General features: G+C 31.7%; 1 protein-coding gene across 1 annotated transcript; it reads left to right on the top strand.

Annotated features, from left to right (window-relative positions):
* Positions 1–16,713: 16,713 nt before the first annotated feature.
* LOC122308517 (high affinity cGMP-specific 3',5'-cyclic phosphodiesterase 9A) lies at positions 16,714–18,330 on the top strand. Its single transcript, XM_043121883.1, has one exon. It carries the CDS (start codon positions 17,001–17,003, stop codon positions 17,604–17,606), a length of 606 nt encoding a protein of 201 aa, XP_042977817.1. The 5' UTR covers positions 16,714–17,000; the 3' UTR covers positions 17,607–18,330.
* The last annotated feature ends 633 nt before the right edge of the window (positions 18,331–18,963 follow it).

Raw genomic sequence — 18,963 nt, 5'->3', positions numbered from 1 at the left:
GCAGAGAAGGAAATAAATGCAGTAGTTAATGAAGTTTAATTCAAATACGATAGTCGATCTGTTACATTCACAGTACACAACACAAATGGCCACAAACAAACGGTGGCTTAACTGCGACTTAACGGAAACAATAAAATTAACGGTAAATTCAAAATTTTCTGTCAAAACAATAAAATTTCGTTTCATACACACTTTTTATATATAGAAGATATATATATATATTTATATAAATAATACTTTATACAGTTATAAAATATATAAATATCCTACAATCATTTTAAAAAATAATATAATTTATTATTAAAAATTTAATTTTCTTTTATATGAATCTTATATTTTATTTATTTTTTAAAATAATTATATAACACTTATAAATTTACGACAGCAAGCATTATATATATATATATATATCCTCACGAGCTTGAAAAAGATAACCAATATATGATGATTATCTTCCTCAGCCGATCTTAGAATTTTAACGATAACTTGGTCCAAAATGAGCATCTCCTTGTCAAATAATTAATAATATTGTACGTTAACTTAATAATTTAAGGTTATTTGGGTTGATAAGATCTCTTGTAATCCTTGATGCAATATAGATAAAAGCCATTTCTTATCAAAATAATAATAATAATAATTTAAGGATATTCTTCACATTCAATCCCCTTTATGTTGGTATCTTTTTTAATAATGGTATTTATTCGTAACGTTTTTTATTCTTGAATTTTGAAGATCGAAAACTGTTACAACATCAGCTTTTATATATTTCCAAGCAATTTTTAAGTTCTGAACGTACGGTTATGGGATTTATTTCCAGCATCTGTTTTACCATTTGATCTTGTTTAAATATTTTTTAAGGCAATAAAGAAAAGAAAGCTGTTGGGTTGGGTGTTATTTCAATCAGTTTTTTTATTTTTTATTTTACTATATATATATATATATATATATTTACGTACGTTTACGGCATTAAAAGCTTGGAATCAAGAGTCATTACTGAAAATTCCAACGTTTAGATTTTAAAAATGGTTGTACGAGAAGTACATTGATATGCACAGGTAGAAGCTCCAAGTGGTTTTTCGGTAGGAAGTTGGCTACTTTAATTGTTTTTATTGCTTACTGTCGTTCGCTTCGAGTATTCATTTTGGTGTCATGTCTTTTTCTTTTGAGATAGATAACAGAAAGTGTATAGATATTTTTGAGAATATTTTTTAGATAAAAGAGATGTGTTCTTTAAGTGAAGCTTTGGGTTCGACCCCCTGTGCAGAATATGTTAATTGAGTTATACGAAGATCATTTAGATTATTGTTTCGTGGATGAGACAAATTAAGAAGAGTTCTACTTCACTAGTTCATTTGAAAAAGTTTTTTTATACCACATAAGGCTTGAATTTCCTTAAAACAAAAAAAAAAAAAGATTTTCGTGCTATTGTCTAAATTAATTTCATATTAATTTTAATTTCATTGTATTTTTTATTTTATTATTGTGTATTTTCACCAACATCATCATCATCATCATTATATATGTTAGTGAAAAATTAGAAAGAGTTTCCAAAAAAGAAATGATAGTATGACTACTAAATATGCTTACTAAATGTGTTCACTCATTTTATTTTTTTAATTTTCTTAATAGTCATGACCATTAGTGAATTTATTTTTTTTTCCTTAATGGTTAAAGATATTTAAAAAATGATTAAATAAAATAAAAATGAAAGCACTATAAACACAAAGAAATCATATATACTGATGTGACAAACTACCAATGTGCCACTTATCCCCTAACTTTTTTGTTTCTCTTTTTTCTCCTCCTCTCCCATGCCTGCCCCTTGCCCTCTCCCCGTGTGCTCTCCCCACGCTAGCTAGCCATGGTGGTCGGGGACTCATCGCTGTCTCCCCCCCCCCCCCCCTCCCCCCACACTGGCCATGGTCTGAGCCAACTGTTTGCATGGTCGTCTATAGTGGTCTTTCATTGGTCTTCTATGGTGGTCATTATCTGAACGACGATGAGGGAAAGTAGAGAGAAAGAGAGAGGTAAAGAGGAGGACGGGAAACGCACAGAGAGAAGAGAGAAAAAGAGAGGAAAAAAATTCATAATATATGATATACTGATAATATATCATATTAGTGTTTAGAATCCCTTCATGTCATTAACAATTTAAACAAAATAGTGGTGTGGAAAAGTAGGCCACCTTTGATTTTCAACAGTACTATGAATCTGGAATGGGCCACTTTCTGTACTCGGGCACGTACGTGCTGGTGTTTGTATATGTCCGATAGTATTATTGACTATAAAAGTGACCGATGTTTTGTTTTTGTTTTTCAATGTAATGGACCCTTAACTTATAGCAGAAGGAAACACTTATTGACTAGTCAAGTGCATTCTGATCTGATCTTATCCTCTTCTTTAAAGATGCCAAAATCAAGTGGTTGCTAGCTCAACCGCTAGCTGTCCAACTTGTAACCTCTCCCCTTCACCCATGTGTGCATGCATTAAGTGTAATGAAGTTTGATGAGTAAGATAATTTGAAGTTGTTATTGAATACATATATGTCCATATTTATAGATGAATGGGGCCACATAAAGAATAAATACACAATAATAATATAATAAATTAAATATTACATAAAATAAATCATATTTCTATACATTATATATGAATATATGCTATCATAATTATGGTAATATTTTAACATGCCAATCATGAGGATATATATATATATATATATATTGATCAACGTTTATTGCCTCCTATATTTTATATATATATTAGTGTGTGATCCCGAGGGCCACCGGTTGGCTTTAAGAAGTATTTGGCAATAGAGTAACGATAGATACCTTTTTAGGGACCTAGGGTATGAATGTTCTCCTCACTTCCTTTACAAAAAAGTTGAGTATAGTGTTAAAAAAATAATTTATGTGAGTTCTAAATTTATTTATTTTTTAAAAAAAATGCGTGAAATTTGTAGTGCAAATATCATTTAACTTGGCAATATTAATTTGTGTAATGGATTATTTTACTCAACAGTTCTCTATTACACATTGGCTGAGGGAAAAAAGTTAAAAAAATAACAGTAAGTGTGTGGTATATGGCTGCTAATTAGTAGAATTTTTCTTATTAAATCAGTTATACAAGCAATCCCTATTTATGCAGTGAGTGTTTTTAAGTTGCCAACACTCTTGTGTAAGGAAATAGGTGGGTCTGCACCTATATTTGGGTGCTCCCGCTAGGCAAAAAAGATTATCTTTTTTTTTTATATTTTTTTACATCATTTTTTTAACACTTTTAAATATTTAAAAAAATACAATATAATTAAATAATATTTTCTTAATCACTAAGTTACGAAAAACAAAAACAATTGAGTGGTAGCTTGGAGCAGGATCCCTAGCTTTTTCCTAAGGAAATATCAAACATGATGGCAAGATTTTGATGGGGATATATGGATAAAGATAGAAGATTTCAGTGGAAAAAATGGAGCAAGATAAGGTTATCAAAGAGTCAAGGTGGGTTAGACTTTAGGGATAAGCTTTAATCAGGCTATATTGACTAAACAATACCGGAGATTGCTCACAAAACTTGATTCCTTGGTTGCTAAGATTACGAAGGAGAAATATTATAGGCATGGAGATATTAATCTAAACTCAAAGGTGGGTTATGGACCATCACAAATATGGAGGAGTATTTGGGGATGGGATGTTTTGATAACGGGAGGGATGAGATGGAGAGTGGGAAAGGAAGATGAGATAAAAAAATGGAGTTATAAGTGGTTACTTTCTCCAACCACTCATATGATTCAATCTCCAATAAAACTGCTTCATCAAGATGCATATGTTAATAATTTGATTGATTATAAGGGTAGCTGGAATGTTGATTTAATAAATGATATGTTGAATGAGGATGAGACAGATATAGTTAAGAAACTCCCACTTAGCAAGAGAGGACAAGATGATAAATTGATTTGGGGCCTTACCAAGTTTGATCTTTTTACAGTTAAATCAGTTTATTATCTAGCTCATCAGTTAAAGAGGGGTTGCAGAGGTGAGTCATCAGTTCATGTTAATAGCTCTAAGGCTTGGAAGACCATTTGGGATATGAATATTTCAAATGTAATAGAAGTTTTTATGTGGAGGGCTCTTGATGATGCACTTCCCACGAAGGGTAATTTGTTCAGAAGGGAAGTTACTGCTAATGATTTATGTCCTATTTGTGGGCAACTTGAGGAAACTATCATTCATCTATTATGGAGTTGTGCAGCTACTCAGAATATTTGGGCAGACTCATCTAGTTGTTTACAGAAGTGGAATTGTGCAGCTGTTAGCTTTTACAGTATGTGGAAAGATATGATAAATGCTTTGCAGAAAAATTAGATTAAGGAGATTGTTTGTGTTATGAAACCAATCTGGTTGAGAAGGAATAAGTTTGTTTTTGAATAGAAGTTTGAAAGCCCCAACTCTGTGTGGTAGAGGCTTGGGATAAAGAGAAGAGTTTTAGCAAGCATAGGTCATTAAAAACAAAGTTTTTGAAGAAGGGAACCAGATGATCAAACCTGAACTATAACTTGAAACAAAGCAGCAAAATAATGATGCAGAGAGCGAGAGAGAGAGAGAGCTCCGATCCATCCATGGGATCATGCTCTCGTCCCTGTGGTTAGTAGATTAATTAATATTAGGAAGGTAGAGCTAGCTACCTAGCATGTTTCTGATCAAGATATATATCATATATATATATATATCAAACTATTTTTATTAATAAAAACTTGAAGATAACATACAGCAACAGGATGGATACTAGGGTTCCATTAATACTAGTCCCCGCAATATATATAGCACTGAAAAAAGAAAATTACAAACTGCCGAAAATGGATCATGATCAATATATAATAACGTCGACTTCCAGGTCTAGCGCACCTAAATATGGCTTCATCATCACTTACGTACAGCTACCGATCGACCAAAGCATGAAAGATTGCAGGAAATCATGATGTTTTGGGGAGCACTTGTGCGGCTGCAACAAAGGGGGCGCCGGCCGGGAAGAGAGCATGGATCCGAGATGATCTGTACTGACTTGTGTGGGGACTATACGAGATCAGCAACTTCAGATGATGAAGATGATGTATGTACGTACTGCAGCTACAGCCTACATAGCAGTAATTGACTGTCCTGCAGCAGGGACATCAGATCTAGGGTTCTGATCATCCATAGGCAAAGTAAAAGAGACATTTACAAAGACCGATATATGAGTCCGATGAGGCAAAATGAAGCGTGGAGAAGGCAGTTTGAAGGTTGGACGTACGGACATGGCCGTGGCGTGGCCATTGTCGATCGATGAAAGTAGATCTGAATTTCAAAGCTGGACAGAAGGGGGAAAAAAGGAGAGGGAGGGAGAGACTCTCACAGAAAGTAATGGCCTGAAGTTGTTCTTTCAGCACACAAGGCCGGGGTTACCATAATATGAATCTGCATCGTCAAACAGACAAAGCAAACATACACACACACACACACACATATATATATATATATAGGTGCAGCTTATAGAAATTAAGCAGAAGCAACCTTTGGTAAAATATTATAACCTAATATAACATCACCAGTACCAGAACCTTATAAACAACCCAAAGCAACTTTATCATCATCATCAGAAAATGGGAAATGAAATCCCATTAATTATTTTGCCTTGAGGAAGCAGAAGAAGTACTGGGCTTGGAAGTCCCAGCACCAAGGAGATTCTTCAGGAGCGTGCCTCGCTTTTGAGGGAGGTTGCCATAAGAAGGGGCCGGGTGGGGTTTCGAAGTCCCTCGGCCGGAGTTTTGGTTGCCGTTGCCGTTCATGTTGCCGGATGTGCAGTTAGCTCACTCTTTTCCTTTTAGCTTCTTTAATTCTGTGTGAAGCTAATTTCTGTGAGCAGCGGATGGGATACTTATGTAGAATTCAATAGGGTACTGGTCGTATAAGGAGAACCCTTAAAATTACCGACTAGCGTTCGCATATATAAAAAAGTTTTACTGCACAGCCTCCCAACACTTCAATATCTTATTTTTTTAATTTTTTAATATTTTTTAATTTTTTTTTAAATTTATTTTTTTAAATTAATTTAATTATTTTATTTATTATTTATATATTAAATATTTAATAAAAAATAAAATAAAAAATAAAAAAATAAAAAATTTTGAGATTTTGAGATGTTGGGAAGTTTGTAAATTTTTTCTAAATAAAAAGCAACGTCGCCTAACTGCAGGAGGCCAGACGATGATGAGTCGGCAATTCAGGTGACAGAGGGTCACACTGGCCCACATGTGACAATGGCTCATGAATGCGTTCTCACGTACGCAGTGATGCATGCATGCTTACGTAATATGTATTGTTTTGCTCCTAAATTCGCGTATATAAATATTAATTTTTTCAGATTTAAAATTTAAATTAATATTATTTTTAATAAAATTTATTTTTTAATCAATTAGATTAGTGTATATATTAATATGTAATTGTGCTTGAAACTAAATTTTTCTTTTTCTATAAGATAAATGTTTTAATAAAAATAAAAATAATTTTATAAATTAAAATAGTTTAATATATTACATTAAATTATAAATTTATATTTATCGTATAATAAGTTTAACGTATCATATTAAATTACGTTAATTTATAAATTTATTTTTATAATTTTTTTTTATTGTAACACTTCATATTTTATAAACAACAATTTTCTTTTATAAAAAAAAAAATATTCCATTATATTGAATTCAAAATATATACCGACCAAAGTATATTCAGAAGAATTAAGCTCCATCATCAGATCACCGGTAACCATGCAATATTACTCGGCAATATTATTACCAAATATAGTCGTGCTTACTTTTCTTGCTCTCATTCCTAATCATCTTCTTTTTCACACTTTATCTGACGTCAGGTTTGAATTTCTTCTTAGTAATGTATGGAAAATATCTAAATATAAAATATTGTGTAAACCTTTTATAAAATAATAGAATAAAAAATTTCATATTTAGTTAATTTTACATGTATTTTATATATTTCAATAATATAATTGATTACATCACTTTTTTAATATAAAATAATTATTTTAACTAATAACATTAATGAAATGTACGAAAATTATACAAAAATTATTATATATAGCAAAAATAGATCTAAAATAATAGATTTGACTAATAAAAAGATAACTTTTATATTTTTTTATTGTAAGGTCTATTTTTTTATAAAATTAATGTATCTAGAATTTCTATATTTTGGAGTTGTATATATAATTATTTTTATTTTATATGAATATTTTTATTTAAGCGTCTTTATATCACACATTATTATTATAATTTAATTCAAAAAATAAATTGTTGAAATTAAAAACGCAATAATTGTGCATATGTCCTTTCATCCCAAAAGTAAAGCGACCTCATGCGCGCACGCCCTGGCTCTTAATTGGAAAAGATGCCGATAAAATGCCAAAAGTTGTTTGAAGTAAAGTAAATTCTACTGCATAGGCATTAGTGATGAAGCTAATTAATAGTAAGAATAATGCTTTATCCACGTAATATGGCCACCGAATGTAGACACCGATTGTATTTTTTAATTTTTTTAATATATATATATTTTACTTAATAATTAAAAAAATATTTTTAAATAATATTGTAATTTTTGTTTATATATTTTACTTAATAATTAAAAAAATATTTTTAAATAATATTGTAATTTTTGTTTATTTTAAAAAATATTTAAATATATTAAAAAAATACATATAAAAAATAAAAATAAAAAAAAAGAAATTTTATTTTGCCTTTTCGGTAGTCACCTTTGATGGCGTTTCTGTTACAATCTCTAGAAAAGTCAGCTTGAGACAAGCCTTGACACTGTTCTTGGAAGGCAAGGACAGCACCTTGACTAGCCCACAAGCATGCCTTGGCTCGTGGGATGACACGCACGGGGCACCCAGCATGTATGCATACCTTGGCCCGCGTGAAGGCACACACGGGGCACCCAGCATGCGGGCTAGCGTGGCTAGTGAGAGCTTGCTTGCGTGCGCAGCCTGGCGCCGCACGCCCATGCAAGTCTCAATGCGCAGGCCCATGCGCACCATGGTGGGCCGCGTGGCCCTTGCACACACCCATGCACCGCAAGGCCTTACGCGACACTTCCAACCCACCCAACCACACTTCAGTAAGGCTAGTGGCATGCCCACCAGGCATGCCATCCAGCGCACGACTCTAGCCCGTGCCTTGCAGAGCAGGTCAGCGGCATACCCACCAAGCATGCCATCTAGCGCATGACTCCAACCCATACTTTGCAAACTCAGCGCCTAGGCCACCAGCTTAGGCCATGTCGTGCACTACCATGGCTCACCATCAGTAAGCCATGCCACACCACCTGACCATGGACCAACCCAAAGACCGTCGTGCACCCACTTAGCCCACCATGGGCCATACATGTCATGGCTAGCCTTGGTACATGACCACTATCATGTTATTTATTTTATTTATTTAATTTTATTTAGTTATTTATTTTCAAGAGACCTATTGGGGGTTTCCAATTTTTTTTGCTTATAAATAGGATATCTTTCATTTGCTTTAGAATCTTTTGGCAAACTCTTAGAGGGAAAACTATTATTTGAGAGATCACAAACCGGTGCCTTGCACTTGGACTTTTTAGGTGCAGTTCGTGAATCCCTAAGAGAGAATCACACTTTGCAATTCGTGAATAAATGTGATTCATTCATCTTGTTATTTGCAACTTGGTGCAACCATGAATCCAAGTTGAGTTCTTCAATATATGAAGTTTATTCAATTCTTGTGCAATTCGTGAATCAAGTATTGAATTAGTATTATTTATGCTTTTATTCATTCAAGTTCATGAGTTTATTCTTTTGTTCTTGAGTGATCTTCATTGTTCTTCGTAATTTTTGCTCTTCCAATCCATCCAATCCATAAAATCTCCCAACACTTGTATTTGTCCACTTTCCATAAATTGATTGCTCTATCTTATTAGCCTTGGATGAAATTCCCTTCCTTTGGGAATTGAATTCAAATTTTGACAATCATTGCCTAATTTGAATTGCCTAATCCGCCTACTCATCTTATCAATTAAGGTTCTTATAATTTAAGAATCTTAATTGACCAAACCCTCCTTCCATAGCCGGCCATACACCTCATCCCTTAATTTAAGGAATTGATCATCCTCTCCAATTCCTTAAATCCCTCATCCCTTAATTTAAGGAATTGTCAATCATCTTTAATTTCTTAAATCTCTCGAGTCCACTTTCACTTACCAAACTAGCCCCACCAAATCCTCAAAGATTCATACCACTTAGGAATCCTTCCAAAATCCTAACCTCCATCTACTCAAATCACTCAATCCCTCAAACCACCCTATCTTTAAAATCACTCCATTTCTAGAATTCCTCAAGTCAAGCAAGACCCTAAACCTCCATCCTAGCCGTCCATCATACATATTCCAAACCCTAAACCCATCTTCCAAGTAGCGCCAACCCTAGCCCACTCTAGTGCCGTGCGCCATCACCATTGAACCCACCACAATCCCTTGCCCATTTCCATCACTCCATACACCCATCTTTACTCAAACACCTAACCACACCATACCCAAGTAGTCATCTTGACCACCATTGCTCGAGAACCAACCAAGAGAGGAATAAGGATCTGGTCATCACAAAACCACCATTAGTGTGGAAGACTTATTGTCTAGGGACTTGATCGGGGTCCCTAACAGTTTCTCTGTGGACGTAGCAGCGTCCAGTAATAGCCTAAAAGATGGATGTACGTTATATAATTTTTTTTTCTAATCTTTTATATAATTATTTTTTAAAAATAATTTTAATTTTATAAATTATTTTACAAAATTATCTCTTATTTAAAATAAAACCTCGTTTGGTTATGTAATACAAATGAGATAAGATGTTTTATTGAAAATTGAATAAAATATCGTTATAATATAATTTTCTAATATTAGTTTTATTTTGAAATTTTAAAAAGTTGAATTTATTTTGTGTGGTAATTTGAAAAAATTATAATGATTATATTATATAAGATGAAATGGTTTGATTTTTGTTATACAAACCAATCCTATTGTGTAAAAAATTATGAAAAAAGTTATATGTGTATTATTTTTCATCCGAGAATCAGTTAGCTTTTATATAGATCGAAACTTATGATCAATATCAATTATTAATTTGAGTGCAGAATCTTCAAAATTTTCAAAATTCTAGTATGTTGTTGTTGTTTATTTGGATTAAGATCTTCTATAATTAAATTTGTTTAAGTGGCAAACACAATTTGTGTGCCTTATAATGGCCTACAACCCGATCCAGCCAAGACAGATTTGGGACCGACCCGACCCTACAATTGGGCAGGATGCAAAATGGACCAACCCGATCCCCCATCATTCGGGTTGGGTAAAATTGCCCCCCCGCCTCCTGCAGCTCTCTCTCCCCCTCCCTCTAAACGTGTGGCTTTCTAGGAGGTCGCTCTAGACAGATACCTTTTAATATTTTTTTAGGAAACTGATCAAGAACAATTGACACTCTAATTATAACTTAATGCGATCATGTCTTTAAATTAAAAACAACAACAGAAGGTGGTAATGTTAATAAATTAAGTAAACAAAACCGCAATTCTGTCTGATATTATGGTTTTTAAACCGCGTGGAAAGATATTTTCTTTTACTAAAACAACAAAAAGAACAAAAACACCATCAGCTTTTTAAGCGGAAACGAAGGGATATATATTTTCAACAGCAGACAAAAAGCAGGAGTGGCTGTTGATAAATTTGAAAATTTTCAGGATTAATGGTGATGAAAAGGGTCCCACAGACAAGCTTTTAGAATCTACTTTATTTTCCATTCTAACTTGGATGGAGCTAGACTGCTTGGTGGGTTGGAAAAGCCAGCACTCGCTTCTTGGAGAGAGAGAGAGAGAGAGAGAGAGGAATGGGGGTAGGGTTTCAAACAAAGATGAAGTGGACTCTGCATACCACCCTGGTATTTAGTTGAAACTAAATTTAACTAACCGGCCATACCTAATTTATCGGTCGGGTCAGATTTATCGGACTTATACTAATATCTAGTGTCTAGTTTATCACTGTAAATTAATTACATGTTCTACAATTTAGAGAAATAAATACACTACATAAATCTAATAATATTTAATATGCATATAAATTGATGTAATACGATAGGCATCCGTATTGTATCTACCCTTATCGTGATCATTAAGTAATAATTAAAGTCCCTAATTAATCCATTTAGTAATTGTAACGCTTCTCATGATCATTGATCAAACGAAAGCTCAATATTGCCTTCAAGATTTTAAAAATTTATTATAAGAAAATTAATTATTTGCTACAAGTTATTTTCTATAAAAATTATTATTTCATGTTAAAATGAGTTTATTATTACTAAAAATAGTCTTTTCCTATAAATAACTCGTAATAATACTCTAATTTTATTAGTGAAACTTCATTTGGTGAGAAATAATCCAGGCCTTTATGATCGAGTCAAGTCACTCGAGCATTAGTCAGTCTAATGCCTGGTTTAATTTTACAAACTCTTCAAACTATCTCATTTAATCTCATTCAACTCAACATCTAAAATCATATAAATGTAAATATTTTTCAGTTTTACATTTTAACTTTTTAATTTTTTCAATTAATTGTTATATAATCATTATAATTTTTTTAAACTTTTAAACAAAACACAAAAAATAATTTAACTTTCTCATATTTTTTTAAAAAATTATATTTTACCAGCCCTCTTTTAATTTTATAATTTTTTTATTTAAATTCTTCTCTCTCATTTTTTTAAATTTCATAATTCAAATAATTTCAATAATTTTTATAAATTATCTCACTATTATTTATAAATTTTTCATCTAATTTCATTATAACCAAACAAGAATTAAATCATTTGGCTGCTATCATCATTTGACTACATGATTAATATGATGGTTTTTTTTTAGTCATTATCGAAATTATAACCTAGCCCCACCATATTCAATGAAAAAATCTACATAATTTTTTACTATTCACATAATCTTTATACACCACATTTTATTATTTTTATTATTATTATTATTATTATTATTAAATATTTAATATATGAATAATAAATAAAAGAATTGAATTAATTTAAGAAAAATAAATTCAAAAAAATATTAAAAATTTTAAAATTTTAAAAAAATATATATATAGCGTGTGGAGGTTGGGTATCATTACTCTATATCCGATTGACGTGTGAGTAAATATTGAAAAAAAAAAAAAAAAAAAGAAGAAAGAAGAAAAAAGACATGAATACGGACGGATTCATATGCATGCGTGCGTGCCTTTCTTAAAAGGCGCGCCCTTTTTGTCATAAAAGTCCAACTTCATTGATTGACTCGGTCAAGCAACCGCACCATGCATTAACAAAGATGTCATTTTCATCTAGAACATTTGTTTCCTGAAAATTCTATAATTTACGCTCCCAGTTTACTCTTATTTTACTATGACAAGGTGATATACCTCGTTAATATTTAGATTATTCTTTTAAAAATATAAAAAATAATCTAATTAAATAAAAAAATGCCACATTTTTAAATATATAAAAAATAATCTAAATAAATAAAAAATGCCACATTTTACGTGATAAAATAGAAGTTGAATAGTGGGAAGGATATTAGGGATTTCGAAGGAATAAGCCTATTAAAGGGTCAAAGTCTTACACCCCAGTGGTCGATCTACAAACCCAATTATTAATCCGATATGCGTTATAGATAATAATGAACAGATGATACATTTGATTAATGAAGAAGGTGATTTTTCTGCTTTACACAGAGAGCCTTTAAGATAAATTTTAAAGACTAGTTGTTATGATCACTCTTATCACGCTTCTATAAATAATATCTGAAAGTAAATTATTTATTACTCTCTCATAAACTGATATTGAAATCACTTCTCTCTAACTCAGGTATCAGAATTTTACTGCACATCTTGTGCCTCCTTATTTTATTGCAGGTCATCCATGCTGTTGATGGTATAGAATACGCCATTAACAAATAGGATTGCAACATTACTCTTTGTTTTAATATTTCTGTTGTACCATATAGATTACTTTTAATGTGAGAATTCTCTACACTTAATATTCTAAAAAATATACACAATTCCCAGAGTTTGTAATTTTCTTTCCCTTTAGACGCTTCATGATCAAATTTTCTAATAAAAATGGTGGCATATATGCATGCCATGTTTGAACAAGGCTACAAAATAGTAAATCTTTTTCAAAATTAAATGGTTTTTAAAATGTTTAAAAACATAAAATCAACTTTTAAAACTTAAAAAAAAACTAGTTGGTAATTTATAAAGGAAAAGAGGATTGATATACCAACAACTAATTCACAATTTATTTACAACTTCATCATAAAATAATATTATTTTGAATTTAAAATCCAAAAAATTCAAATAAAGTAAAACAAAAAATTAAAAACTAATATTTTATTGGATAATTGACAAGTAATTATACAAATGAGGTTAATTTATCATTTCTCAAAAGAAAATAAGTGGGTGATCACTTGTACCTAGGCAAACCAATGTAGCTGCAAAACCTAGACAGGATCTTAGGTGATTAACGGAGATCGGGCAAAGGGTTCAAATTAAATAGAAAATTTAAAAACTCAATGATTAAAATAATTAAAAAATATTTTAACCATAAAAGAATATATCAAGTTAAATTTATAAACTGATATAATTTGATGCGGTATATCAGATTATAAAATATTAGTTCTGACAATTCACATGATAAAACTACTACGTTAAATTATGAGTTTATTTTTATATAATATTTTGATATTTGTAACACTTTTCTATTTTGATAAATGAGATTAGGATATATATTTATATATATATATATGTACATGAGGAGAGAATATCTTCCCGCATGCCACCCCACTCTCCCCTAACAAAGGGCATCTAATAGAAAGTTTACATGTAGAGACTTCATTTATATATATTGCGATCATTAGAGAAAGAGAAATATTTTGTTTTAATTGTTGTTTTTGATATATTGTTTCAAATGTGAATTTTCTATCGACTGATATTCATGTGAAATATTTTGTAACGATGATTTAGTAATTGAAAGATCAAAATGAATAAAGTTAAAAACATCGAAAGTAAAAAGTAGTTATCTATGTAGAAATAAATCCCTTTAGAAATCAGATTAAATATTAAAATTTGGTTAAAAGATATAAAAATTTAAAGAAAAGCTGAAAAAAAGAGTTAGGACTCATTTGGTTACACAGATGAGATGAGATAAAATTTGAAAATACTATTATTAGAATATAATTTTTTAATATAATTTTTACTTTAAAATTTGAAAATGTTAAAATTTTTATTATATTTTACGTGGAAGCTTAGAAAATTTATAATAATTATATAAGATGAGATGATTTGATCTATGTAACCAAACCATTACAATTTTTAATTTCAAATTTTTATCTTATTATTACCTAATCCTTACAACTTTTTCAAATTCCTAAACAAAATACAAAAAGTAATAATGTTTTCAAATTTCATAATAAAGATAATATTAAAAAATTACATTATAACAATATTTAGTTTTATTATATTTTTATTTAAATTTTTCTTAATTTTTTATAACCTAATAAAATATTTTAACTTAAATTATTTTATTATTATTTATAAAAATTTTATTGCATCCTTATAAGCAGTTCCCAGAAAATATAATTAATACCGGTCTAAATTGTATTAATTAGGGGTGTAACCGGTCCGATTTGGTCCGGTTTTGAACAAAATTTAGGACTGAACCGGTATATACCGGTTTTGTATTTTTCAAAATCAATTACACACCGATTATCCTCCTAAACCGGTACTCCGGTTTTACCGGTCTCCGGTCCGGTTCGGTCCGATTTTACTGGTTTTAATGTACTATATTATATATTATATAATATATATAATATAGTATATAATACGATAATATATTGTAGTATATTATAATATATATTATAATTGTATTATAGACTATAATGATATATTATAATATATAATATAATGATATATTATATTATATTATAATATATAGTGATATAGTATAAGTATAACTATTAATATGCACTATATAATATTAGTATAACTATTAATACAATAAGCAAAATGATATAAGATTTTTAAATTTAATATTATATTAATTAATAATTTATCTTATAGTACAAAACTATTTTATATATAGTTATATATTACATACAATATAAAAAATTAAAAAATATATATAAATCGGTCCGGTCCGGTTTTAGAAAAAGAAAAATTGGAGCCGGATCGATTTTGACTAGTTTTAAGAAAACTAAAATCGGTACCGGACCGAACCAACCTCGGAACCGGACCGATGCCACCGGTTTGGTCCGGTCTTGTCCGGTTTCCCAGTTTATCGATTTTTTTTACACCCCTAGTATTAATGACCTCGGCTGGAAAACTCGCTGGACTAATCCATGGGCTTGGTTGAGAGCCCAACTCTTTCGCAACTAGGTTGGTCTGCGGCTTCATGGAATATTATAACGAGTGTATTGTGCGAGAAATCATATTTATGGCCTGTTTGGGATTGCGGTGGAAAGTCTAAAAAGTACGGTAGAACAGTATAAAGTGCTTATATGACAAAATTTATCCGTTTGGTAGTTTTACATTAAAGTACTTCTAAACCAAGAAAAAGCAAAAAACTACGTTTCAACAAAAGCACCAAAGTGATGCTTTTTGTCATAAGCACTTTAGAAAAAGTAATCCCTATTTTACCGTGCTATATACATTACGAAATGACCCTCATCATTTTAGCACAATGACAACTTTGCCAATCTATATTTTTTATTATTCTCGAATAATCTACTCAAGATTTTGCCTATTAATATTTTTCATTATTCTCTTATCACTTATGCATCGTTGAAGAAATTTTCTTTTTCATTATAATTATTGAAAAATCTATTAGACTATTTTTGTTATTATTCTATTATAATATTTTATTTTTATCAAGTATAATAGAGTTTATTGTGTTAAGCTCTAAGTTATAAGCTTTAAGTTAAAAGTAATATTTTCTACCACAATCCCAAACATGCACTTATAATTATGAGTGCATAGGCTTGTATAATTTAAAAATAAATAAATATAATAGACTCAGTTTTTTTCAATTATGATACTTGCTACTCTAATACGTGGTTTTGGCAGTGGGATGGGATAATTTTAGATAAAATTTAAAAGTTATATAAAATATTATTAGAATATTAATTTTTAATATTATTATTATTTTAAAATTTAAAAAAATTAAATTAAAATTAAAAAAAAGTTGAATTATTTATTATATTTTATGTAAAAATTTTAAAAAATTATAATAATAAAATGAGATAAAACCCTTTACTTATCCAAACTGCCTAATATTGCAGACATGCTCTCCGATCCATATACGTGCATGTAATGGCTTTTTGCAGCACAACATTAATTCATGAGCAATGCTATATATAGTCGTGGAATTGTAAACGCTGCGCAATCACTTTAAAAAAAGAGTGGGGTCCACGATTAAAAAGTTAGTCTTTTTTTCATGTGGGTCTCATATTAATTCATTTTTTTCAAAGTGACTGCACGCTACTTGCACAACCACGACTGCAAATATTATTTCTCTTAATTCAGATATCAACGCCAATCTTAGTTAACGTTGATAAACCGAACCCGCCTCTCTCTCTCTCTCGCTCTCTCTCTCTCTCTCCCCGTGTATATACGGGTTAGTTTTAATACAAAAGCCATGTTTTACGTGAACAGCTTTTGAATTTGTCCACCACCTGAATATCCCATTTTCACATGAGATCTCATCAATTCTTTCTTATGAACGTACCCTTGGCCTAACCTCGACCCAATGATCTCCTAGCCTAGTTCTTGTAACGAAATGGACGGAAACAGCAAAGTTGAGTTCTTGATTCAGGCCGCAAGGTTTTCATAGTTAAAATCTTTTTTCTACGTGACACACAAATGCCTGCACCACCGGATCCAAGGCCCGGAAGCGCTTTCATATGGCTCATCTCTTCCGTTTTGTTTCTCTCTATTGCCGCCGGAGGCGGCTGCCTTTTAGCATATATGTTGCAACCTGATTCAACTTACGCAACCTGGCTTCCCTTTGCCGGGGTGGCATTCGTTTGCCTTCCTTGGTTGTTTTGGGTGGTCACATGTTTCTATCGACTAATTTCCCGGGCATTTGGATTTAGAGTTGGCGTTGCTTCCGGTGGAGGTGGAGGTGGAGGTGGTGCATATAAAGGAGGAGCCTATGCTGCAGGCGGCGCCGGTGCCGGTGGTGGTCCAAATGCGGCGAATGCAGCTAATAACAAAGTGGCTATTGAGGCTCATGCAGGCAGCGTAGAGCATCCGCTGAGGTCGTCCCCGGAAAGTGAAGCACGAAGGCGGGCTCAATTCGAAGCAATCCTGGCCTTGGACGATCAAGATATCGGCCATGGCAGCTCAGAAGAGACGACGGATACGAAGAAAACTAGCTCATTATGTGCACGCCTTACTGGCTGCAACGATTCGTCTGTGGCTTCTCACGAGAGCGAAATGCCTTTGGCCTTATCAATGGCAACTTGATCAGATCATGATATATGGGTAAGCAATTAATATATATGGCGGCCAGTTATCTTCATGTTATACGCATCATGCATGGGGGCCTCGGAATTATGATTATGGGCGTCTGACAGAACAAATCCTCTGAATGGATATATATCAGTTTTCAACAAATTCTCTGATACAAATCTAAGTTCTAACTTTGTTTTGAGTGTACGTACGTACCTACACCCACACATATACATTAATTGATCCTCTTGATCGTAGATTGATGTAGATATACTGCCCCTTTGATAAATACAGATCCTGTTTTTATCTTGAAGTTTGGAACCCAAATTACCAAATCCCCATAATTGTCATGATTGTAAAAATGGAGTACTACTGCATGCAGTTTAAGCCCTGTACCTATATATATAGCGCGCAGCTGGATCATGATGATCAAGTACTGATCTCTGCAGGCCAGGTCATGAATCTTAATTTCTGTAATTTCTCATGCATGGAGAAATCGAGTTCTCGAGTACTGATTTAATGGACAAAGTGGAATTAACCAATTCGTTCATGTCACGAACATGATATATAGTCAAGATCAGCAATAAGATTAATTAGATACTTTTTTTTCTTCCTTAATCATGTACGTACGTAGCTTTTTCGTTTTTCTCGATTTCTTGGTTGTGGGTATATATAATATAGGTGATCATCATGTTTCGGAACAATTTTATTCATAAAAGGTTCAAAAATTCAAGCTCAACATCTATCTACCTTCTCTATGTTTTGATTAATTATACACACACATACGTACATTTTTCAGATTAATTTGTTGTCAGTTGCATGGAGGCCGAAATTATGGACAGGTACCGCTTAGATTCACGTCTACTTTTTGCATGCTCTAGCTTGCAAGCATGCTTTGGATATTGTTTACAATAGATTTCAAGAAAACTTAGAGCTTCATTCAATTAATCCAATATATAATATAGTAACTCAAACGAATTAAATGGCCGGATAGAATTCCATAGTTGTTTCCCTGATATTAGTACTGATTCTTACATGATGAGGTCATATCCATATTTCCAAGGCCTAAAAAGGATGTATGGATATATCAATCTCACAGCGAGCTAGGGTGCTTTTCCCTCACCCATGCAAGATTATGGAAAGTAAGGGAGTTGAAGCTAGGAGATCATGATCGATCTCTTTTTTGGAAGATTATTAGATAATATATAGTCTCTCGAAATATAAACGATATAATACTCTCAGCCTATCATAATATGTCATGCAATTAATATTGATTATACATGTAAGTATCAAACTTAATTAACATATAATTATCATATGATAAGATGGAAATTAGGGGTGTACAAATAAGCCGGTCTTCCGACCCGGCCGA

This window comes from Carya illinoinensis, chromosome 4, assembly GCF_018687715.1.
Source record: "Carya illinoinensis cultivar Pawnee chromosome 4, C.illinoinensisPawnee_v1, whole genome shotgun sequence".
In the NCBI taxonomy this organism is placed as follows: Eukaryota; Viridiplantae; Streptophyta; class Magnoliopsida; order Fagales; family Juglandaceae; genus Carya; species Carya illinoinensis.
This window is presented reverse-complemented; position numbering and strand designations above follow the sequence as displayed.

What these genes read in the sequence shown, in the direction of transcription:
- LOC122308517 (XM_043121883.1), top strand. Translation starts at nt 17,001, where the DNA reads ATGCCTGCACCACCGGATCCAAGGCCCGGAAGCGCTTTCATATGGCTC.